Source organism: Acomys minous (genome assembly GCF_964271855.1).
Source record: "Acomys minous genome assembly, chromosome: 14".
NCBI lineage: Eukaryota > Metazoa > Chordata > Mammalia > Rodentia > Muridae > Acomys > Acomys minous.
Window position 1 is genome coordinate 50,621,736 of NC_140496.1, and position 26,338 is coordinate 50,648,073.

The 26,338-nt window shown below is 42.3% G+C and overlaps 1 protein-coding gene and 1 long non-coding RNA gene across 2 annotated transcripts in view; one reads left to right on the plus strand and one right to left on the minus strand.

Annotated features, from left to right (window-relative positions):
- The window catches only part of LOC311582556 (uncharacterized protein), a 206,122-nt gene extending 201,518 nt beyond the window's left edge, over nucleotides 1-4,604 (plus strand). Inside the window, exon 6 of the mRNA XM_084755728.1 lies at nucleotides 4,078-4,604. Coding sequence (XP_084611854.1) covers nucleotides 4,078-4,300 — 223 coding nt within the window. The 3' untranslated portion in view covers nucleotides 4,301-4,604. The remainder of the gene's footprint in view (nucleotides 1-4,077) is intronic.
- LOC311582564 lies at nucleotides 695-25,695 on the minus strand. The gene is made up of 3 exons (XR_014774144.1): nucleotides 25,587-25,695; nucleotides 4,118-4,279; nucleotides 695-2,543 (listed from the first exon to the last, which is right to left on the minus strand). It is a non-coding gene; the product is annotated as an uncharacterized lncRNA (long non-coding RNA).
- Between the last annotated feature and the right edge of the window lie 643 nt (nucleotides 25,696-26,338).

A 26,338-nucleotide genomic window follows, 5' to 3' on the forward strand; every position in this document is an offset into this window, starting at 1 on the left:
AAATTCAATAGAATCCTAGGAAATTGAATATAACAACTCATCAAAGAGATCACTCACCGTGAACAAATTGATTCCACCTTAGAGACACAAAGGTGGTTTCAACACAATACACAGAACAATAGATGGAACAAATCTCATCAACTGAGTGAAAGATTAACTTGCTTGAGGCATATATTACAAGGGTACTCATTTGGTCAAACCCATCCTTCATTGAGGTTTTCACTTGAACTTCCTTGAAGTTCATTTTTGTGTGCTTCTTGACTGTGTAATTTATTTTGACCATGTCTGCTGCGATCTTTGGCCCATTTTATATTTTCTTGATATTGAATTATTTCAGCTTCTTGTATATTGTGGCTATTAAGTCCTCATAAGATGTACACACTGAAATATTGTCTCTTGATCTGAGTGTTGTTGTCTACTTGTTATTTTTTGTCATTGCTGTGGAGAAGTTCTCTGGTATTTATTGAAGACACTATTCTTTTTCTGTGCATCTATTTGGCATCTTTGTCAAAAAAAAAGTTGTGCCATATGTGGTAGTGGGTGCTCGACCAGTCCGGCTGGTCAGTTATTGGGGGGCCGAGGAGGGTCGCAACCTGTGGATAAAAAATGGGTGAGAGAGAGGCAGGGCTCAAGGAAACAGTAGCTTGTCAAGAGCCGTTTATTGAAGGTGAGGGCAGGCTTTTTAAAACCTGCTTTAGGGAGGGTGGGGGTAAGCGAGGAGGGTAATGGAAAAGTACAGAATCTTCTGGGGTTGAGCCCCAGGAACATCTGCAGGGAGAGGGGTTTTCCTAGTTGGGGCAAAGCAGGATGTCTCTGTGGTTATCTCAGGATCGGATCGCTCTCTTCTCAGGGCTAAGCCGGATGCCTTGCGTGCCTAGTGAGTGGCCAAGCAGGATGTTTGCTGCAGATGCTGAATGGGTGGGGGTCGGCCATGGGCTGTTTGGTCCCTGGCATCTCACCCTTTTTTGTTTACTTTGGCCTGAGGGAGACCTTACAGCCCAGCGAGTGACCTTTAGGAGGTCACCAGTCATTGTTACAGGATGGCGGTATGTTTGAGAATCACTAGTGTCCAAGTGTTTCAGGACAACAGTTATTCTGGACCGGCCGAATTCCCAAGGAAAGGGGACCCCGCGATGGCCTGAGCCTGTTAGAGGATCAATGCTCAATCTTACCATGCCTATGGTCTGTCCTCCCACCAAGGACTGACCGACGTCTGATAACCGAGACTTATTCGATCGCTCTGTCTTTGACTTACCAGGCACTATCGCGGGTCAGGTCAAGGTGGGCTCAGGCCAAAAGATATGGGGGAGGGCTTGCACAGGTTTACCAAAGGCGCCGAGGGCACAACCAGGCTCGCCATCTAGTGTTCTGCATTCTCGGGAACTGTAAAGGCCGCCCATAGGTAACCGACTGAGGCGTAGGTGATATCTCCTGGATGGTAATAGAAGTCTCATTTGGGTCCTCAGTCTCTAGGCAGTGGTAGTGAACCTGGATATTCTTGGTGGCAGCTTCAACCTGACTTTTAACGAACCCTGTAAGACGGTTGAAAGCCCATGGGCCAAAGGATAATAGAAGGAGAACACCAACGAGGGGCCCGAGCAGGGTGGGGAGAAGAGTAGTAAGCCAGGGGGAGGCAGGGTTAGGGTTAGGGAAATTCCCCCCTCCAGAAAATTTAAAAATGAGTCGGGGTCATGAATGGTAAAACGGGGAAGAAGAGTAACAAGGACACACCAGTCTTTGGAGGAAAGGAAGGTAGGGGCATAGACGATTGGAGCTAAACCAGAGGAACAAGCAAAATGGGTGTTATTTGGCGTGAGAATGTAAGGGAGGGAGAGGTCAGGGATGACAGTCTGGCCACAAACGCGGCTGAGGGGAAGAGGAGGGAGCATATGGGGACCCAGGAGGCAAGTACCTATGCCGGAAATAGACTGGAGGGTAATGCAATTGTTGGGAGCTGGGCCGGAGAGGGTGGGGGTAACATTGGTAAAGAGCAAGGTGGAAAGAAGAGAAATACCCTCGTAAAAGGGCGGAGAGGGGGAGAAACACATCCAACACACCCCCAAGAGGCACAGTAAAAATCTTGGGCCCCACCACCGCGGTGGTTAACATGATGGGGCCGGTTAGAGAAACCTGGGCAAACATACATGCCTCCACCATAGACCTTTCCCTCTTTAGAAAAAAATTTGTGAAGCATGACCCGCTCTAAATCATTGTGACAGCTTGGGCCGGCGCCTCCGACATCACGGGAAAAGGACTTGAGCTCGGGCGCCTTGGACTGTGTTGTAGGCCAAAAAATATCCTCCACGCCCCAATAGTAACTAGCTCCTAGGGCAAGAGCACAAAGATCGACATGCAGGACGGGCCAATGGGGTTCAGCACCCAGAGACGAGGAGGAATTAACAATGTTACTGGCCTGGTTAACAACCTCCCAGGTAAAATTATAAACAGCATAAGGCCTGTGGTCATATGAAGGGACGGTGGAGGCAGGCAGGAAGAAGCAGAGGCAATGTAAAAAGACGACTAGCACACCGAAGATCATGGTCCTGAAAAGAGCACAATTACATCTTTTCCTCAGGGGTGTTCCCTGGGGGAGGAGGGTTAAAAGGTTTGATTAGGCACTCAGGTAACCATAGCACATTTTGTTCTTTCTGATCATAAATGCAGGCATGACCTTTGCCCCAAATAAGGACTGGGTCGGGTCCATGCCATTGGTGGGTCAGTGGATCCTTCCACAAACCTTGGCATAGGTGGAGGAGGTGGAAGAGTGGCCAAGGTCATCTCTTTGTAGAAAATTTAGGACGAACAATGCATGATTGAGAAGTAGGCAGGGTACCACTGTGGAGGGATATAGGATTCCTTTGGAAGATTGTAATTTATTAAGCATTGCTTTGAGTGTTTGGTGGGCCCTTTCAACAATTCCTTGTCCTTGGGGATTGTAAGGTATCCCCATAACATGTTTAATCTGCAGTTGGGCACAGAAGGACTTGAAGGCAGAGCTTGTATATCCAGGGCCGTTATCAATCTTTAAGGTAAAGGGTTTGGGGGAAACAGTAAGGCAATACAGAACATGATCAATAACATCTCTAGTAGCCTCTCCAGCGTGCGGAGAGGCGCAAATAAATCCACTAAAAGTATCTATAGACACATGAATATACTTAAGTTTCTTAAAAGAGGAGAAATGAGTAACATCCATTTGCCAGACCTGTCCAGGCATGAGGCCATGAAGGTTGACTCCCGTACGTGGCTCTGGAAGAAAGGTGACACATGCCTGGCATTCTTTAACAATAGCCTGGGCTTGTTCCCGAGTGATGGAGAACATGTGGCGAAGGCTTTGGGAATTAAGGTGGTGGAGGGCGTGAGCCTCCCTGGCCATAGCAACAGGGTCGCTGGCAGATGGAATGGCCAGCCCTGAAAGCAGGGGGTGCGTGGCTGAGTGCACCTGGGCATTAAGTGTAGTCAAAGGCCCAGGCAGGGTGGAGTGAGTGCAAATATGGCCAACAAAAAAAGGCTGAGAGCGCAAAAGAATCCATGGTTGAGATAGGATCCTCATAGGCGGGAGGAAGCGAAGGGTAAAGACAGCGGGGGGGGGGGGGGTGGGCCATGGAAGAATTAGAAACGGGCGCAGGGGAAGGATTTTCTGAAGATTTCGAGGATGCAGGAGGAGCAGAGTCGGGGGACATGTCAATGAGTGTAAGAGAGGAACCCTGCAAAGAGGAACCCTGCAAAGAGGAACGAGAAGGAGGAAGAGATTCGCGCTGGCAGAGTTCAGCCACGGAGAGGAGTTGCCTCTGTCTGCTTTCGTTTTTCGCCAGACTCAATTATGTCCCGTATAAGGCCCCAATAAGAAAAAATACTGTTCGCCACCGCTGCATTACCATCTTTTTGGATAAGCGCATTAAGCTCTCGTCCCACCTTTTGCCACTTTTTAGAATGAATAGTAGGTCCATCAATCATGAGCCAGGGACAGGTCTGGTCAATAAAAACAAAAAACTCAATCAAATGTTTCTTTTTTACCCTAATACCCCTCTCTCTGAGTATGTCCTTTAAGCCTCTTATGAACTTCTCTTCCTTGGACAGCGAATGGCCCATTCTTGAGATTTGTGAACGGATGACTCACCTAATGACGAGGCCGGCCGGGCGAGCTCGGCTGGTCATGAAAAATCCAGTGGACCGGTCCCTTAATCCGTTCGGGAAGAAATCCGTGCCTCGAGCCTCACGTCTGGGCGCCACTCGACCAGGCCGGCTGGTCAGTTATTGGGGGGCCGAGGAGGGTCGCAACCTGTGGATAAAAAATGGGTGAGAGAGAGGCAGGGCTCAAGGAAACAGTAGCTTGTCAAGAGCCGTTTATTGAAGGTGAGGGCAGGCTTTTTAAAACCTGCTTTAGGGAGGGTGGGGGTAAGCGAGGAGGGTAATGGAAAAGTACAGAATCTTCTGGGGTTGAGCCCCGGGAACATCTGCAGGGGGAGGGGTTTTCCTAGTTGGGGCAAAGCAGGATGTCTCTGTGGTTACCTCAGGATCGGATCGCTCTCTTCTCAGGGCTAAGCCGGATGCCTTGCGTGCCTAGTGAGTGGCCAAGCAGGATGTTTGCTGCAGATGCTGAATGGGTGGGGGTCAGCCACGGGCTGTTTGGTCCCTGGCAGGTGCTGTAAGCCCAGCACTTGGAAGTTAGATACAGGAGGATAGAGTTCAAAATCATCTTGGGATACATAGAGAAATCCTTGTCTCAAACAAGAAACCAAACCCCCCACACACATAGAAAAGGAGTGAGAACAAACAAATAACTACCAAACCAATCCAAAGCAAAGCAAGTAAGACCAGTTGGCTGTCAGTGCACAGATTTATGTCTTAATTTTCTTGTAGAAATCCTGAAGTGAGGGGATTGCATCCCAGGGCCTATTTCTGGGTCTCCATCTTAAGTTTTCTTTGTTTTTCTTTCTCTTTGCCACCTGAGATGAGTGTTTTTATCTAATCCCTGTTTGCCAATTCCCAGGAGAGTACCACCGAGCAGCTCAGGGCCCATGTAACCAAGGCTTCCCTTAATGTGGAAGAGATAATGGAGGAAACCACGTGGCTATTCACTCATTAATTGGTAACAGCTGTGGCTACCGGCCCAAGATCTGAACATGACTGGCCTATTAATATTTCATCATGGGTGGGTGTCAGTGTTATAAGGCCCTACCCCTTCCAGAGAAACTGTTGGCAGTTAATCGTTGATGGGGATATAGTGCCATTTTCTTCAGTGATCAGCCCATGGTGAAGTAAATACTACTTTACCCCTTGCTGTGCTCATGCAAACTATTCTAAACTCAGTGGAACACATACACATACACACATACACATTACAAACACACAGACTTATACTCACACACACAGACACGGACATACAGAAATACATACCAACACACACACATAAACACAGACACATACATGCGTACACATTAAAAACACACAGAATTACACTCACAGACACAGACGCAGACATACAGAAATACATACCAACACACACACATAAACACAGACACATACTCACACAGACACACTCACACATACATATATTCACACACAGAGATATAAATTCACACACACAGACATACTGACACACACACTAATACACAGACACAGACATACTCTCTCACACACAGATTCACACATATACCACATTCACACATGCAAACATGTAGGCACACACACAGACACATACTCATACACAGGCATATAGACACATACACACATTCAGATGCACATATACTTACACACAGACACACACAGTCTCACACACACACACACACACACACACACACACACACACACTACATGAAAATAGGACGGGGACTAAATAGAATAAAGAAAGGTTTCTGTGGAGGATAAAGGTAGATTTCACAGAGAAATAGTGATTATTGACAGATATCCATGATATACGTAGATGAAATTGTTTTTTAAAAGTGTCACAGGGACTGAGCAGAAATGATTGGGGTTTTGAGTCAATTATTATTGCTGTCTTTTGTATTTGTTGTATTTGAGTCTTAGCATCAACTATGCGTTTCTTTGTGTGTTTTTTTCATAAGGCATGTCTAAGGTTAAAGAATTGTAAAATCAGACTAATTCACCCCATTTGATTTTTATTCTAATAATTATTTTATGGATGTGGGGAGGTGCTTGTTTGGTGCAAGACTGCCCAGAACCCTGACAGTACCTTCTTTTCTGGAGTATCTCACAGGGCATCTCCTCACTGCCAGGACATTGCCCAGGCTCCCAGGACATGCTTAGACTCGCAGCATGGCCAGAAGGGAGAATTATGGAGTTTCCTTCCTCTCTCACTTTCTCAGACACGAATCAGGTTGGTGTCTGTTGCAGTAGTTCCCACAGAACTCTGCAATTCTTGCTTCCTCCATGCCTCCAGCCCAGCTGGTAAAGCATGCCTTCCTCCCCTTGTTTATGGACCTTATGCACACTAGCTGTGTGTGGGTAGCCATCATGTGTATGGCTGCAGGTGCACATGGTTCGTGTGCTGAACGGCAGAGGTTGACGCTAGATGTCTTTCTGCACTGCTTTCTATGCTGAGGTAAGGTCTCTTGCTGAACACAGAGGTTATTTATTTGGATAGTCTCTCTAGTCATCTTGTTCTAGAGATTTCTCCCTCTGCATTCTGAGGACAGAGACTGTGGGCTGACCCCCCAGGCCCTCCAGACTCTTTATGTGGCTGTTGGAGACTCTGGTCCTCAAGTTCACAGCAAGGGCTTTTACCTGCTGAGGCATTTCCCCAGCGACATCTGCTCCAGTCTCTGCCCTTCTTATATGTCTTGCTTTTCATCTTACATGTATTAACCATATGTTTGCATGAATTCTTTGTGGTTTAAAAATGGTTAGTGCTAACCTGTTTGGATATAAGTGTGTGTGTGTGTAGAATCTTATTAGTTATGTTATACAAAGGGTTAAATTATACTATATAACTACTTCAACCTATATCTCCAATTTTTTAATCAAGAAAATTAGGTTTTAGAGCAATCTGGGGGCAACATAAAACTCTAAGTAAAAAGCACAAGCAATTCTATAGGCAGCCTTGCTCTCTAGACATATAGTTTCTCCCACTACTAAAATGTGTGTGAAATATATGATAAAACTGAACAAATGATGCCTTATTAACATAAAACGGTCTGTGATGTAAGCTGCCATTCAGGAGGATTAGTGTGCATTTCTGGTGGGTGGACCAGTGACTAGCAAGAAGCAGTTATCCCTGCAGCATCAGCATCAGTTTTCATGTTCCAAAGTTGCTCTGTGCTTCACCTGTGTCCTTGCCCTCCCCTTCTCCTCTCTGGTCTCCTTAGTGAACCTATAATATTACCCCTCTCAAGAGTTTCACATAGATGGAAGCCTTTGCAGATTGACTTATTCTACACAGCAACATGCGTTTGTTCCTTCTGTATCTTTTGTGGCTTGATAGCTCATTTATTTTTTGCTGAAGATTATTCCATCATATGGCTCGATCAGAGTTCATGTGTTCATATAGTGAAAGGCATCTTGGGTACTTCCAGGCTTCAGAGCTTGTGGGTAAAGCTGTTGTAAACATTTATGTGCCTGCTTTCATGTGGACCTGCTGGCTTGTTTGAGTAAGTATAAGGAAGTAATTTTCTAAGCAACTGACAGTACGTCCTCCAGTGTCTGTGCATGGTGTATAGCTCCTAGCAATGAATGAATGGGGGTGCCATCTTCTGCTATTTACTGGCTCTTAGCTGTCATGATGATTTAAAAAAATATTGATGATGATTATTTTTTCTTTTTTGTTGTGGTAAGAAAATTCCATCAGTTGCTCTGTTGTGTGGGTATACTTTGTTTATTTATCACTATTAATATTTGCAACAAGGTCTCATATCGTAGGTTGGCCTTAAATTTTCTATAAACGTAAGAATAACCTTGACCTTCTGAGCCGCCTGCCTCTGTCACTCAAATGTGAGGGGTGTGGAAGCATACCACCATGCCTGGTTTATTTGCTGGTAGGCATGAGGACTGAACCCAGAGCTTCAGGTTTGCAAGGCAAGCATTCCACCAACCTAGTGACAATCGACCCCCACCTCACCCATGACTATTTTTAAGGCCTTGTCTGTTCTGAAAAAGGAAAACAAACTTGCTATTTATCTGTTCTCTTTGGTTTCAGCTACTTTAGTTTGTTTGTTCTTGGTCTTTGTTATTCTTTTGTTTCTTAATTGGTGGTAAAACTGGAAATCAAATATGACATGCATATGTGTGTAGTGCACACACTTGTATATAGAGTCAAACTAAGCATGCAATGCAAAGATGGATCTTTTAATACACGTTCATTTACCATGGTAGCCTGGACCACATAAAAGAGAAGCCAGACTGTCATTGTCAGTTTAGAAAATGTTTGTTACGTAACATTAGTGTGGGGGCTACACAGTACCACGGATCATACAGTACCATGTCCACACCCAGTACATCAGTCTAAGCTTTAGCTTACATGGCACACGGCTCACTATGGCTGTCAATGATCTGAATACTCTCATATATTCACTTTACAAGCAAAATGCCACAAATGACTCATTATATGCCAATAGCATGCTAAGAGGCTTAAGTACATGGTGGTATGGCCTTTGCGGTGAATCAGCTTACAACGTAATCATAAGAGAAACTGGTAAAAAAAAAAAAGGTACTCATAAGGAGGTTCTGTGGGCTAAATAATGGCATTGTCATATCACAAACCATACATTGTTCATGAACACCCCACAGGGAGTTAGTTTTGGACAGGAGACTGGTGACGATGCCAAGAGATCCAGCCAGAAATGGCTAGGAGCTTAACTAGATCCCAGCCAAGTTTTAAAGGCAGTCAGAGAGATTAGTCTCCTAAAGCACGCTGCAGGCAAAACTCCAAGGAATCTTCACTTGCTACCAAACCAGAGCTGCTTGTCTGAGCACTCCAACTAAGGCCTTTCATGTCCTGCCCTCTGCCCTCTCTCCATACTGGCCCTATTTTATCCCTGCAAAAAAGTGTACATCCTGGCTTCCCCAGGCCATGAGCTGGTCCTTATGCAAGATGTCAGTCTCCACTTTCTCTATAGTCTGCTTTCAGACTATAAAATTCTCTCCTGGTCTCTACCTGTCAAAGTCTTATCTACTGTTCTAGTTCAAGTAACAGTCTAGTGATAAATATTCTGGGGCCTTTTGGAAAACACACTGCATCTGGCTTCTCTTAGTGTTTTTCTTTTATTATAATATTCTGCATTTCTCCTTGTTTTTACCAGAAGCTGCTTTTATGCATAATTCACATACTTGCCTAGTTATCATTAAAGGACTGTACATTTCCCTAGGCCTTTGCCCACAGGTATTCAGTACAGGGTGTTCACCGCTGCCTGGATTCAATAAATAGTCACAGAACCTCTGAAAGAATGTGCTCTGCCATCCATGGTGTGGGCTTGGACCTGAGATGGGCAGTTCAGAAGGTCCAGTTCCAGAGAAGGATAACTTGCATTGTCCTTTCAATCAGAGACCCAGTTATGGCAGATCAGTAAATAACAGCTTTGTCCTACATAAAAAGTGAATTTACTGTTTAAAATATTGCTGCTACTTATCCTATGTCTCCACCGAAAGTCACATAGAACACGTAGTAAGTGTGTCATGTCCTGGGCTACAAGCGAGTGAGAGCTGTTTTGATCCTCTGGCTATCAGGGGTCTAGGGACTCTTGCTCATAGGCAAGCCAGATGATCTCCCTTTAATGAGGAAAGAAGACTGAGCTTCGTTCTTGAGGACTTCAGTGGGAAGGAAGGATGTGTATGTGGCATCATCATTTGGAGATGGCAAAAACAGACATCTACCACATCCCTACCACGTGACTGTGCTATTGAAACCTAAAAATTAAGCTAGAATTTGGCTTTCAAATTCCTGAGCAAAGAGATGTGTCAAGGGTCACATTGGAGAGGTTTAAAATAGGGGGCTGAGGAGTACACAGAAAGCTCACCCCCAAAGAAGCTTGCATTTGCATTTGAGTTGTTCGCTTAGAGGGAAACACAGATGTGAGAAAGAAAAGCAGTGAGGCCAGTGCTTTGGGAACATGTCCGTGACCTTGCCTCTCCAGTGTGGGAAGGCTGATGTAAGAGTGACCCACCCTCAGCCAGGAGGTCCTGTGCTTGAAGTGAGCCCAAGCACTCCTTGTGATCGCTAACACCTGGTTCTCTGGCTTGTTACAACTCTTGTAGAGCCGGCTCTGCCTTCCCAGCATAAGGGCTTCTTCAGCTCTGGAGATATCTAGTCAGAAGAACAGATGTGATAGTTGACCCATGAGAGAGAAGATTATTAAGGTGTGAAATTCAAGACTGAAAGATTTGGAATGGGGACGGTCTTAAAGAGACATGAGGCAAAGTCAGCAAAGAACCAATGGGTTTTGCAAGGAGTTCAAAAGGCAAACATAGACCGCTAGGATAGCAGCCAAGTCAAGTGGAGGAGCACTGAGAATAAAGGTGATCTCTCTGTGTTGTCAAAAGTACTGGAGCCTATTAAGAATATAGAAAACTTAAAAAAAAAAGGATGGGTGAAATGGAATATCATTTAATTTCTACTTACCTCATATATCTACAATTTTTGAAATATTAAATATACACATGACATGATAACCTTCTTTCTATGTGTTATCTATTAAGTCTTATGAAGCCTATGAAGTAGATGTTATTATGTATTTACTATACATAAAGAGACTGTATTTGAAGCCAAGGTTACATGCCTAATGAAGCTGGGATAAAAATCATATATATATATATATATATATATATATATATATATTAGTTACAGAGTTAAGTATGAAGTACTCAATGATCATAGTTCTTTAACTAATCAGAAATTGCATTCTGTCTTTCCAGACATGAGGTATTTTTGAAACCTGTTATCTGTTCCTAACTCAGCTATTTTTTCTTTGGTTACGGGAGTCTCGTTTATGCACTGACCACTTAGGACTCAGCATTTGAAAAGAAGAAGTCAGCTTGCATGCTTCTCTCCTTCTGTAGTCTCTCTCTTCACCATACTAACGTAGCTGTCTTACCTGATCTTTTTTTTTAACTTTTTTTATTAATTTATTCATATTACATTTCAATTGTTATCCTATCCCTTGTATCCTCCCATTCCTCCCTCCCTCCTGCTTTCTCCCTACTCCCCTCCCCTATGACTGTGACTGAGGGGGACTTCCACCCCCTGTATATGCTCATAGGGTATCAAGTCTCTGCTTGGTAGGCTGCTGTCCTTCCTCTGACTATAGGTGTAGTAAACTTGGAACCCTTACCCAGATGTAGCCAATGGACAGGACATTCTTCACAGTTGAATAGAGAAGGGGGACTGACTTTCACAAGAACTCTGTTGTCCCATATGTGACCACGTCTCCTTGATGGGGAGGCCTGGGGGCACTCAGAGCATCAATATTTTTATTACACTTAACTTTTGTGTATCTCCAATATACCTCTCTGAAAGTTTAATTATTTTTTCTATTGATTCTTTGATCTTAACCTCCTTGTGCACATAGTAGGTGTGCAATGGCGGTAAATAGGAAGTCAGAGAAGTGTAATACAAAGATCAGGCCGTGGGGGGAATAACAGCGATGTTTGCTTCCTGAAGTCAGATTGTAGAGGAATTTGGATCTGAAATTGTTCCCTCTCCCAGATGATCTGTCACATCTCTAGATTCCCAGTTCTAGTCATCTGCCTGTTCTAAGAACTGTGAGGTGGCCACCATGAGCCCATAATTGTCCATAGGATATTCTACATCTGTAGTAGTTTTTGAGTTAGTGAATCTTACTTCCTGAATGTGCTATCTTCCTAACCAAGGTTTTATTTGCACTGTTTCTCAATGATCTGTGTGCTCCATTTGGTAAGAAGAAAACTCAAGGAATATTGAGTGTGAATATTCTACTTAATCTGAATATAATGTTTATTTTCCACTCCCTGCCATCTGAAAAAGAGATTACCTGCAGACTAAAGATAAATATGGTGAAGAAGGACTGTAGATCCTTGGATAAATATAATAGTCAAAGCTCTGAGCAGTCAACTCGTTGATCAGATGCCCTTCCACCAATTAGGTGGATTTTCTCTGTGCCTGAATGTTTAGGGTGTATTTACAATAGAGCTGTGGATAGGTAAGAATGTGTTTGACAGATTTCAACATTTGAATGTGCCTTAGGGATCGCTGGGTTCACATTGCCTTTCTCAGATGAGGAAACCGAGGTTTGCCAACTGACACTAGTCACACGTCTAAGAAAGTGTGAGGTCAGTTTAGACTCTTGTCCTATCCTGCTTGCCGTGACCATAGCAAAGAGCCACCTGGTAATCCCCCTGCTCCTACCCATGCATTCTCTGGAGGCAAGCTGTTAAACTTGGCAACTGGTTCAGATCTTGCCGTTGGCATTTATTTTGAGGGATGAACAACAGTGATGCACATGTGACAGAGTAATGAGAATGGTGGTGAGAGGAACTCAGAGCTGGCGTGTTTCCGTGACCTGAGAAATAACCTGAGCTCCAGCACTGCAATGGTGAGTGGAACACTGGCCCTGCCTCCCAATGCTTCAGCCACGGTTTAAAAGACTCTTGTTCTGCCACACAGAACCTTCCACTTGACTTTGTCGCCTAGACTCTTGAAGTAGCAGTTCCCTCAACTATAAATTGGTATAAGAATATCTAATCAACTTGTCAGAAGATGATCCACTGAGTCCTGGAACACAATAGTGACCACCCACAGAATTCCTACCAGAAGCTTTTTTTTTATTATTAATTTATTCTTGTTACATCTCAATGGTTATCCCATCCCTTGTATCCTCCCATTCTTCCCTCCCTCCCATTTTCCCCTTATTCCCCTCCCCTATGACTGTTCCTGAGGGGGATTACCTCCCCCTGTATATCCTCATAGGGTATCAGGTCTCTTCTTGGTAACCTGCTGTCTTTTCTCTGAGTGCCACCAGGTCTCCCCCTCCAATGATCATAATGAGTGAGTTAACCCAGAAGCTTTGTTTTAATGAAAGGGAAGTTATGGTCCAGGTAGGTTGGCTGATGTGCTGATGTCCACACAGGTGCAGCAAGGAGCTTTGGCTCCTTCTCCCTGATGATGCTTAAGGCTATATACTTGAATTTTGTTTCATAAGATCTTGGGCACTAGCTGCCTTCTGTAGCAGTTTTGTTTTTACATTGAATTCTCTTGGAATGTAGAAGCAGATGATTTAGCAGGTGTCAAGTGTAAGGAGAACTGAAATTGAAATTCACACACTGAATTTTTCATTTCTTTTAATGAAAAGAACTTCAATGGCCATTTCCCGCATCCTTCCCATTTGGTCATTCAAATAAAATCTTTGCACTAGCTTTCCTAAAAGTGATCTCATGTTAATTTAAAAAGATGCTTATAAAGCATTATATAACTGTCCTCTCAAAGCACACTTGTGGCTTCAAAATCTATGTGTTATAGAACGAATTCTATAATGTGCCCTCTTTAGGAAGGCATGGTAGCTTTGGTATTGTACAAAGGAAGGCAAAGAATTCATTAGGGCCCATCCAGTAACACACGTGATTTGAAAGAGTTTTACATTTGAGGTCAAATTAAATATTAATAAATACTCATGTTTTCTCTTACTCCAGTGAAATGTCATTTGGGGAGGAAAAAAAAAGAACAGAAAAAAAAATCACTTCTCAAAGGCCTGGGTTTTGGTGTGCTCATGCCTGGACCAGAGATAAGCAGTATTATCTTCCACCTTCTTTCCTTCTGTCTTCATCTATATTCACCATCTTTTCTCTTGGGATCCCTGAGGTGGCTGAAAAGTGTAGCAATCTAGGGCTCACACAGGTTAAGTGATCCTGCTTTCTTGGGGTTAGTATGGACTGGACTGGCTTTGAGCAAACGCACAATTTAAACAAATTCCTAAGGTAACTTTTCCTCATAATAAAGCTTGAGAAAACCCTCAGGCCTGTCTGTTTATTGCTTCACCCCTGATCTTTGTTTTAACCCATGGCTCTTTTGCTTAGCTGCAAGATCCCCACCTCTAGCCATCTTGAAATAATTAGCTTGACATGGAGACCCCTTCACCAATATATTCTCCAAATGATTTTCCTGAAAGCCCCAGTTTGGAGACACCTCCAAACCATTCTAACCTCATCACCGGATGCCCTCAGTGTATCCTCCCTCTGTCCCTGAGTCCTGTCCCCCTTTTATAGCTTCTAATTTACTGCCCCTTTCACGTGCACTATAAATCTCTAACTCCTGACAGATGGGACTCATGGGCTGCTTGGCATAAGAACAGGAAACAACTCCTATTTAACATCTGGATTGCTTACTTGCGTTCTAGTCATCAGCTTATAATTCAAAGGATGCCCTTTGTACCTGGCTCTGTGATTCTAATTACAGAGAGGAAAGGACACACCTTACAGGTAAAACAACTAACAAGACTACACCTGCTTCAGCTCACTTTCAAATACAGTAGAGGTGGCTGTACACAGGCTTCAATGTCATCTCCTAACATCTCCTGTAGCTTGATGGGACTCACATGGGATAAGAGTTGGTTCTCTTGTTCAGTCTTTGGCCTTGGCCATTGTTACTTCTAGCCTTTCCTCCCCATTCCTCTCCTTTCTTCCCACGCTTCCTGTTCTCTCCTCTCCACCACTACCTTCTCTTCTCTTCCCCATCCTCTTCCTTCCTCTCCATTCCCCATCCATTTCCTCCACTCCTCTTGTCTTCCCTTCTTTTTTCTTTCTTTCCTATTTTTAAAGCAATGTTTAAAAGAACCTGACACAATAGAAAATACATGGTGCTGGAGCATCTTCTGGGTATATTCCAGCATGTAAACTTCAAACCCCTCCCCAGATCTAGCCAATGGACAGGACACTCTCCACAGTTAAGTGGAGAGTGGGGTCTGACTTTCACATGAACTCTGGTGCCCCATATTTGACCACGTCCCCTGGATGGGGAGGCCTGGTGGCACTCAGAGGAAGGACAGCAGGCTACCAAGAAGAGACTTGATACCCTAGGAGCATATACAGGGGGAGAAGGTCTCCCTCAGTCACAGTCATAGGGGAGGAGAGTAGGGGGAAAATGGGAGGGAGAGAGGAATGGGAGGATACAAGAGATGGGATAACCACTGATATGTAATATGAATAAATTTATAAAATATAAAAAAGAAAATACACAGTGCAATTTATGCAAAGTGAAAGTGTGATTCCATGATGTAACAAATCTCCAGTTTGGTTACACATCACCGTGAATGGACTAGGAGGGGCAGTATAGGGGCCTTCTAGTGTACAAAGTTCTACTTCAGTGCAACTCTTTTTCTTTGTTGCTGGTGTACTGCATATTGAACTCAGGGCCTCAAGCATGGTACACAAACACTCTACCAAAGAGCCTACTTCTCAGTCTAGGTTTTGATCATAAGAAATAGTCAAAATTTGAACGTCAATGGACTTGTTTCCTTATAATTCTGTTATATTTTATAACTTGTAAACGATTTTATGTGTATGAGTGCATGTTTGTATGTATGTATGTATGTATGTATGTATGTATGTATGTATGTGTACAATGTGTGTGTAATGCCTGAGGGGTCCAAAAGAGGGTGCTGTATTTCCTTGCCCTGGAGTGACAGATGGCTGTAAGTTACCCTATGAGTGTTGGAAGTCAAAAGTAGGTTCTGTGAGAGAACAGCAAGTATTTTTAACTACTGAGCTATAGCTCTGTCCTCTGTAACTATTCTTATATCCAAATAAAGGTTTTAAAAATTATGTTAAAAATTACTGGTCATCAAAAGACTCTAGGCTAGTGGAATTATGTTTCTGATATATATATATATTACACAATATATATTTTACACAATATATAAAATATATATAATAAATAAACAGATAATTTATTATATAATATAAAACAACCATATATGTATATAGTCAGGTAGATGTTACAAAACTGAGTAAATATTATGTTATAAGATTTTCTGAAACAAAAGACATCAGTTATGCTCTGAAATGTGTATACAAGTTGAATAGTATGAAGGATGGAAAAGAGGTATGTTGTGTGGACAGGAGCAAAATACACTGTGCTCAGGAGAATGTAAAGGACTCAGAGGAACAAAGTAAACAGGATGATTTTTCTTGGTTGTAACAAAGGGAATGAATGAACAAGTCGTGGTGTATGAGAACGGATGGTAAGCAGGGGCCACTTCAGATACTGAGCATGAGGTGGTCTCCCTGGAAAACTAGTCACAGTAGCGTGAGGAACATACTGTGGTAGGCAGATCTAAAACCTAGTTTGCTTGTAGCCCATACAAGAGATCATGAGTGAGCAACCATGGTAGTGGTATACTCTGGGGTTCTGGGGTGAAGGCATGGCCTCTGTCAGTCTCAATAAGCTAGGCTTGCTCACCCGTTCCCAATATAGTACTTAAAAAGACAAGTAACAATGAAAAGCAGATAAAAGAGTTGCATTTAATGGCATGACTGTAGGAACGGGAAGAAATAAAGGGGGACAGTAATCTCAAGTCCTTCTTTGGGATACTGGCATGAACTTTGGGTTAAATAGAGAAACAACATAGGCAAGAGGCATTAAGTTTATATAGAGGAAGGACTGGTAAGAGGTGCCCACCCTAAAGCAGTCCTGGTCAAAGTACAGACTTGTCCGTCATAGTTCCGCAGCATATCAGAGTCCTTCTGCTGAGGGACCAGTTGATTCTCAGCAAGGGATTGCTATGGCTGCAGAGTGGACATGGTCTTCAAGGATCACTTTCCTCATCTGTGGGGAGGTCTGTCCTGTGAGGGGCTATTGTTCCTCTCATCCAACGTTCCTGCAGGTTTATGATAAGAACTCTGAGCCTCTACCCAAAGTCAAGAAGACAGAGGGACAGATGAAATATGGAGGCACAGGTGCCAGGCTTTCCTATTGTCCTTAGTGCCTTGTGAGCCAAGGTGAAGAGTGTGTGGTGTGCTTTTTATTAAAGGCAGCTTTTAGGTGAGGGTTTGACTGGCACGGATGTGGAGATGAGACAATGAGAAGACAGAAATCCCCGAATGGGGTGGTATGTTGTGAGTGAGAGAAGAGTCAAGGTTGAACAGCTCGGTGGATGTTGAACTCTGGAGGGAAGATGGTGAGTTTCATTTTGGGCACAAAGAGAATGAAACTCTCCTGACTACAGCCGACCTCTTTCTGAAGGCAGCTTCCTGGCTCTCCTCCACACTCCCTGAACACAAGGAGAATTTCAAAACAACTAAATCAATGGAAAAATCTGGTATGCCCACTCACTGGACAACGTGAGGCCAGTGTGGAGCGCCACAGTCAAGCTCTTTCCCTGTGAAGTGGTGCTGGCCAGCAGACATCTCGAACTTCACGTTTATGTAAAAGCATTTCTGGTAACCAGTAGGAGAAAGGGGGGAGTTGGACTCTCCCTCCTTTTTATCCTGAGATGGCATCTCTATACCATCATCTTTGTTATTTTCAAATTCTGGCTCATTCTGTGTTCCAAGCAGATTGATCTTGAATTTTCTGCTCTCTCTGTTCTGCTGCAGTGGGATTCATCTGCCTGATGGGCCCCACTGTCCCAGAACTGTACCTGTAACCCTGACCATCTACCAAGGAATCACTAGGAACCAGAGCTCCTTAGATGGCTTCAACACACTGTCTCTCTTCTGTCCAGTGAAGAACATTGTGGGTACTGCGCTTCATGATGAGATCAGAATTTTATTAGTTCCACATTATTTTTCCAGCTTTATATCTGAAATATCTGAAACAGATTTACCAAGATAAAAGTTTATTTTGGCCCCTGAGTCTACAGACTTGAGTCTAAGATTAGGTGACCACATTGCTTCAGACATTTGGTAAAGGTCATATATCATGGTAAGAGAACATGGAAGAACTCACTGCCGAGATGGTACCAGGGGTGAGAGGAGGACACGGCCTTGGAACTAGTATCCCTTCCGGTGTCATGCTCCCAGTGACCTTGCTCTCCCACCGGGCCTCCCTGCCTTCCAAAGATTCCATCATTTCTGTGGCCCAAGCCTTTAACACACAGGCCTTACTGGGAGATACGGAATGCTTGAGCACAGTAGCTATGTTAGGAGAGGAATGAACATGCTTCCTTTATCATGTGTTTGGAAAGTTGCTCAGCATGAGAGTCAGATGAACAGCTCTTCATGTAATTTAAACTATAATTACATTAAAGATTATGCCTCTGGTTACCTGAGGAGTCTAAGCTATGTTTAGTCTGTAATGCTTTTCTCCTTTGAGAAGCTGACTCCACATTCTGAAGTACTTTGTAATCGCAAAAGTATTGCTTTGTAATACCATCCTAAAGGTATGTCAACTTTAATGGTTGGCAAAATAAAGATAACAAGTCCATATACATGTTAGTCACTGGAAACAACGTATGTAGTTATGTCCAAGATATAATAATAAAACAGCAATATACCATGCTGTATGATAGTAGAGCCAGTCTGACTGAAGAATTTATTACGTATTTAATTTGCTTCTATCACCACTGTATATCAACTGCCTTCTTAAGTACTGAATGATATTTAAGGCAAAAATTCTATTCCAGATGTGTTACTTTTTTCTTGGACATATCCTGCAGTTGATTAATTCTTTTTCTTACCCATACACTGAACCCTTCATAATCTAATCAACGAAAGTCTTTATTTCACTCACTATCAGTTTCATTTCTAATATTTATTTTTATTGCCTTTTAAATCAGCTTTTCTTGCCTCTGTTATATGAATGGCATAGTTTCTTTTATTTAATCCAACATTTAAATAATCTTAGGCTATGCTGTAGCTTTAACTTTTAGGCTCTGAATTACATGTTCATTGCAAATAGCCAACTGTTTCCCATAGTGGCTGGTTCCCTGATATCTGTGGCTGTGACCTCGTGTACTATGTGACAGTAGTCTCTGACTAAGGGACTTGGCATCCACAGGACCCTGTTTCCTCAAGGACCATATATTTATTTTATATTCCTACCTTCAGACTCAGTTTCCTCTATGCTTCTCTGTGCCTGGTGCTACTGGCTTCTGAACCAGTCTCCTGTGGCGTTTTTCTGTCTCCATTTGGCCAATGTAGCTAAGGATACGTAATAGCCATATATGGAAGCACTCACTGAGACTATTACTTCAAAACAATAATAAAAAAAACCTTAATTACATCTACCGGGTTAGTGATTTCCTTGCTGCTGTATACATTATTTAAACACACATACGTGACTATACTCTAAATATTGGGGATACAAAACTGAACAGAGCTTGTCTGGCTGAGGAAAATGCCAGTGTTCACGCACACAATCTAATAAACACAATTATAGAATTATGGCAAAGAGTTCTGGGAGAACAGGTGATAATAATTATAGCAGTAGTTTATAGATATTTACTTAGTGCCAGGCACTGTGCTAAAGATTTAATTTTAGTAATAATCCCGAGACACAGCCAATACTGAGAGACACATGGTAGCATTCTCAGCTCATAAATGAGAAACTAGGTCCATCTGTCAAACAGGAGTTGTACCCCTAGTGAGTGAGGGAACTGGCTCTTCCATCCATGTGTCTCTTGCTCTAAACCATTTTTATAAAGGAAACAAGAGGGTTCAGGGAGTGGGTGCTCGAGTCTAGGATGAACAGAATCAGATCCTAAGGGATGTTCAGGGAAGAAGGCATACACTCACACTGAGGATCTTGAGATGGGGACTAGCTTACTGGGACGGAGAAATGGGAAATAACATGCAAAATGGGTAAGGTCTGAAAATGAACCCAAAAAGGTAGCCTCTTATCTCTGATTCTGGCCAGAAAGTGAACTCACTTGACATAGGAGTACTAGGGTATATTTGAGGCTAGGGGTAAAGTATGTTATAGATGCATATTTGATCAAAGAAAATAGAAAATTACAACATTGACCTTGCATATGATTTCTTTGCTACTATTGGCCTCGTGGGGATTTCAGGTGCCATTGAGTTACTGTCAAGCACACAGGCTGTTTGCCATCCTGATAGTGTTTGCCCTGTAAACACGTGTGGCCTAACTGCACTGTCCTTACCTTACTCACTGCAAAGCATCTGTTTTCATTTATTACTGAACCCCACCTCAAAAGTTCCAGAAGAAACTTTTTATGATTTGAAGTAGTTAGCCGGCTTTGTAGGAAAAGCCAAGCCCACTCCCACCCCATCCTGTGTTCTCAACAGGGGATGTTCTACGTCCGACTCAATGATTTAGACAATCAAACTACAAACACCAAAACTGTGGCGAAAGCATGTTTGACATGAGATTTATAACACTGCCAGTGATCCATGGTGTTTTATCATTTTGTTGACATATTAATGTTCCGGTATCAAATGTGTAATGTAGTTCATGCAGACAGTCTTCTGTGTCCGGGGTGTCTTAGCTATTTTATTTTTCTTTTCCTCGGTGCTAGTGATTGAACCCAGGGCCTTGTGAATGCCAGGAGAAAGCTATTCCGATCAGAAGAAAAAAAAATACCCACCATCTTTGCTGCATTTTTGCAATTTGTATGACAAAGCATATTTGAGGTCTTTTTCCCCCTGCATCTACACGGTGATGACTTCACTTCACTACTGTACTGATGTATTTTAGTAAGAGGAAGTCATAAAGCATTGTTACTTATGGTGGCCCTTTATTGACATAGATTTCCCTGTCAGGTACATGTTCTCGTTGATTAAGCAGAGGCCGCCTGAGCACACTGCTCCAGTGGCAATCCCAGTGCGTGTCTCATCTTGCTCAGGCTTGGCTGAGCTCATGCTCTGAGACTGTGCTTCCTGTCAGCCCTTTCCCTGACTCCAGCGTGTGGTAATCACTAAATTCTTGTATTTATTTCCATTTTGCCAATTAGCCTAAGTTGTTAGTGCAAATTTATATGCCCTGGTTCTTCTAAGTCCTTGCCAATTACTTTGGAACATTGAACACTTAACTGTGCTTGCTCTGGGGTACTAGCAATGAAACAGTAATTAACTCACGATAGCTGTCTCCTCTCCTTAAAAGCTGGAAAATGGGATTATGCTACAATAAACAGGTTTAATGGCAACCCTTTTGATAACAAGTTTTACTCATCATTAACATGTAATTTGTTTTTTCAAACATTGCTTAAACTCTACAGAAATGAAAATACACCAAATTATCATTTGTGGGATGTAACCAAATGTTAAGGGATCAGATCAGGTTTGGCGTAGCACTTCTATAGAATTTATATGAATCACAAGATATCTACTTTGACCAAGTCCAAATAATTTGATTTGCTTCTGCTATAGTTACGAAGTGAACTGTGTGTATATATCTTTGAAAACCCACTTATGGTTATGGAAGAACACATAGAATACTCCTTGAAAAATGTTTAAAAATTAATCTGTTTCATCACTTCCAACATTTTGGTTGCCATTTTTCTGTGGGGACGAATCGGATGGGAGATGGAGGTACTTTAAACAGTCTTCATAGTTAAAGTGAAGTTCAAAGGTACTAAGGAGCAGCCAACAGGTTTGATGGATGTCTACCCCAAATCTAGGTCAGGATGCTAAGGAACTGGGTGAGCACAAAAGAAAAGAATTGCCAGTATCCACAAATATGTGGTGCACATGTGTGTTGCATGTTCATTGTATAGAGGGGCATGTGGACTGGTTTTTATACTGCTTTCATATTCATTGTATTTTTATACACTGTTTGGTATGGTTCTACTACCTTAGACTTATGAAATGCAGAAACTATAGAAGGTGTGTGTGTGTGTGTGTGTGTGTGTGTGTGTGTGTGTGTGTATGCACGTGCATGCATGTGCATGTGTTTCCTCCAGATGCTTGTTTAAAGCACACCCTGAAAAGCAGACTAAGTCCTCAAATTAGAAACTCCTGAAAGTGATGCAGGGGAGAGCCTTTCCAGCTATCTGTATCCCACAAGGGCAGCAACCCTCAATCTCTAGACAGAAGCCTTTGCAAATGGCACTACATTGCAAATTTTATGTAACTAAGGAGGCCGTGGACTGTATTTTTACAATGTTGGGTTTTGGTATTTCTGCTACATATTTTTATTGATTATTTGAGAGTTTCACATCATGCAGTCCAATCACACATCCGTGTTCTCCCAAGTTCACCCTGATCCTTGTTACCTACCTTCTGCCCCCACCCCGCACCCAATAATAATAATAATAATAATAATAATAATAATAATAATAATAATAATAATAATAATAATAACAATAATAACAATAACAATAATAATAACAATAATAACAATAACAATAATAATAAATGTCTAGTTTGTATTGCACATGTGCTCACTGGAGCGTGGTCAACTCCTAGTGCCCAGACTCATAGAGAAAACTGAAGCCTTTCCCATGCGCACCGCACCGGAAGCCAGCAGCTGTGGAAAGCTATGTTTCAGCATCCTTAGCAGAACTGTTAAGAGGTCTCCTTGATGGCTTTCTGTTGAGGCTGTTACTTTTTGGGGGGCTGGGTGCATTGGGGCTAGGGGTTGTCATAGAAACCTTCTATGTCCCTCTTTCTACACTGTGAGTCTGAAGTCATCGATACCATTGCAAAAATAGTTTCCTTGCTTTTTATAGTCAGTGGGAGACCAGGTTGTGGACTTTCTCATGGTCTCCTGCCTCAGCACATGTCACAGACCTCAGCATTGTATCCGGTGGCAGTACAGACCATGGTCATCAACATGGCCCTCTGCTGCAGCGTTGGCCAACATAGCCTCCAGGGCAACATCAGCCACAGACATCAATATGCTCCCTGGTGGCATCCAGGCCCATGGACCTTAACATGGCTTCAGGAGGCAGCACAGACCAAGGACACGTGCCTGGCCTTTGGTGGTAACACGCTAACACAATGTAAATTTTGCTAATATGTATTTTTGTGTGTATGTGTATGTTGGACTACACACACACCACACACACACACACACACACACACACACACACACACACACACACACACACACATGTATGGAACCTAGAGGTCAATAGTAGATATATTCTTACATCATTATTTTTTTTTTAAGAAGCCCTCTCAAGGAACCCAGGCCTTTCTAATTCTGCCACACTAACTGGCCAAAAAGCCTCAGGACCCAATTGTCTCTGCCTTCCCAGGACTGGTGTTATGCATGCATATCACTATATCTGGCATTCATGTGGGTGCTAGGGATCACACTGTAAATCTTCATGTTTGCTCTACAAACACTTTATTAACTGATCCATCTCCTTAGCTCCTAAATGGGATATTTTATGAGGTATTTTGATGATCAATCTTCTTATAGTTTAATATGGGGAGAATTCTGTCATTGACATTTCCTTGGTCTCATTTTTTTCCATTTAGAATCAGAGTCTCTGGCAACGAAACCCTGTGCAACCAGAAAGAAAGCAACGTCATGTGTCATATTCCACAGGATTCTGCTTCTGTGTCTGGCAGGTCCCACTATGAGCCTTATGTGGCTTGGAACTCACTGTGGAGATGCTGGCCCCAAACTCGTAGAAATTCTCCAGCCTCAGCATCCCAAATTCTAAGATTAGAGGCACATGGAAATATTGTCAACTTCTACCAAAACCTAAGATTTATTTTATGGACTTTTTATTGGAAGAAAATGAGTGACTTGAACACATAGAGATCTCCAGAACTCTGAATATCGGTGAAAAAACTCACCACTCCTCTTTCATCTTCCTATGAGCAGAGTGAAAAGTACCGAGCCGTGCACACTTCCAGGAGCCATCTCAATCTCAACACAGAAGCTGTAGGCCACATGCCCCACCACTCTCCCCTCTAGCTGCTTGGTTTTCCCTCGGATTTTTCAACATCAGCTGTTGGTACCACCACCCTTTCAGGTTCTCTGAATGCAAACTGTGGAGCAAATTCCATCCAATGTGTCTCCTCTTCATCCTGGTTTACCCAATAAGCATCTCCCTCTTATGTCGCCTATAGCACCTCTCACCTTCTAGTACATTGCATGTCTGCTGGCTTACAAGGTCTGTTGTCTGTTATCCATCTCTTGAAATTATGTAGGACTCTCAACACAAAAGTCAAATGCCTAAAATATTTTTCACAGGAAATATTTGTAAATAAATTATGGTGTAAGCTATGGGAAAATTCTTAAATATCCCAAGATTGCTATATTTATTGCTTAGGCTAAGGTAGACTTCTCAATATCAAAGGACCCCTTGCCAATGATCTGGTCTGGACTAGTTCCAGATTTACTATGATTTACCTGGGTTAGATTGATTTCTGGCAATAGCCTGCCAATGAAATCAATTTTAAGGACTGGAAAAATACTAACTAGATCTACTTATACCTATTAGGCTGGATCTTTGCTTTCAAATACTTTGAAACCTTGTGCATGTGGGGAAAGACAGTCTCTATGCTCCCAAGACATAGCTAGCTCAGTGATCTCTCCCATCCCTTTTCTAATTTAATATGGCCATCTTATTTAGAGAGTTTAGCTCTGAGAACACCCTCAGAAACTACAAATAATCAAATTCTTTTCACTTAAATTCAAACAATGCCACTGTTAAAATTAGGATTAGATAGTTTTGAACTTATAACTTCTTTAAGCAAGACAATTAATTCAATCAGTTTTTTAAAAATCTTCTTAGAACACAGAAAAAATGTGAAGAAAAGTCACATATTTATTTTTTCATCAGAATATTAAAACATCATTCTTAATACATAATTTTTAGATAATTTGTGGGACTTAAAAGTTGAATTTTTATAATGATGAACAGTTAACATTTTTGAAAGAGAATTTTGGTTTTTATTTAGTGTTGGTGGTTATAATAATCTGAATTGTAAGTTCCTAGTTTTAAAGAATATCAGTTCCTTACTTTGTGTTTACTTTGTAGGCCCAGTGTTTCCATTTATATGATAAACCACTTCACATTGAAATAATGGAGACGGTTCAGAGTTTTGAACCAAGAGCGAGTGGATACAAAACCACACAAACACCAAATGTCAGAACTAGAGGCAGCCTGAAGATGTCCTACTCTGTAACCACAAGTAATATATGCTAGACTGCAACAAGAGATATGAGGTGATCTCCTCGTGGCTGGCCATTTCTCAGAGGTAGGATCCTGTGGTAAAATCCAGCTAGGCAGATTTAACTCAATGTAGAGTGCAGCTTGCCTTGTTTATGACTGCCTTTCTTTGACTTCAATTTAGTTTTATTATTAATACTGTGCTTGGAATATAAGTTCTGCCATATTAAAACATATTTTCATTTGATATTTAGGAAGAAAAAACAGGTTTAAACTAACCTTCACAAACATCTAGCCTTTCTTGATCATTTTTATAAACTAGTCTTTGTATATATCTGCTTTTTCCTTCATATAATAAAACCAAAGTTTCAAGAATTAGAGATATCCATTGTCTGTTGTTTATTTCCCACTAGTACCCCTTTCATCAAATTCCTTTCTTTAAAATTTGTCATGTAATATTTGAATCACTTAGTCCATTTCTGTCTCTTCTCTCTCTTATGAGACTGAGCCTGAGCCCTGACTCTGGCTCTACCTAACCATCCCATTCACAAATGCACCCCTAGTATCCCTGAACTAATCAACTGCCATGCCCTGTCATTCATTTCTCTTTCTTTACTGTCTAATAGTCTGTGGACTCACCTCTATATCATTGTATCACTTTTCACTTTGTCCTGATAAAACACCTGGTAGAAACAAAGCAGGAAAGCTTTCTTTTGGCTCATGCTTTCGAGGGTCCCTCCACAGCTGCTGAGGCCTCTGTGAGTGAACACGACATCATTGCAGTGGGAGCCTGTGGCAGGGCCAGCCAGGAGGGAGAGAATGAAACAGAATGAAGCCAGGAATAATAATCCTTCCCAATGACCTACAAAGATTCTAGAACCTTCCAAAAACGGTGACACCATTGGGGAACCAAAGATTTAAGTAAAAATTCAGGAATCTAGTGTGAAGAAGAGAACGTGGCAAGTTTGATCCATGACAATTATTTATAATTTGGCATCTTCCCTCTCTTCCTGAATCAAAGTCCTATGAAGGAAGAATTGTTAGTTTCTGCTTTTCCAATGCTTACGACAGCAGTTGGAGATTATGGAGGGTTGAGTAATTGTTACCTAAGTTAGGTCAATAAATCCCATGGTTACTGGCCTCTATATGATGTCTGTTACTATTATTTGGCTCTAAGGTGTTCTCCCAGGCCCATACGGTAATGCTTTAGCTTGGCAGTACTAAGAGGCGTTGAGAGCCTTAAGATGTGACAGAAGTCTTCAAGCCCTTTGAGTGTGCTCGTGAGGCAGGTATAAACATCTTTACTTCAAAGGTAAATTGATCTCTTGCTCTAGAGGTGGCTGCCATGATGCTGCCTTACCAAGACCAAAGAGTGATCCATTAGACCCTTC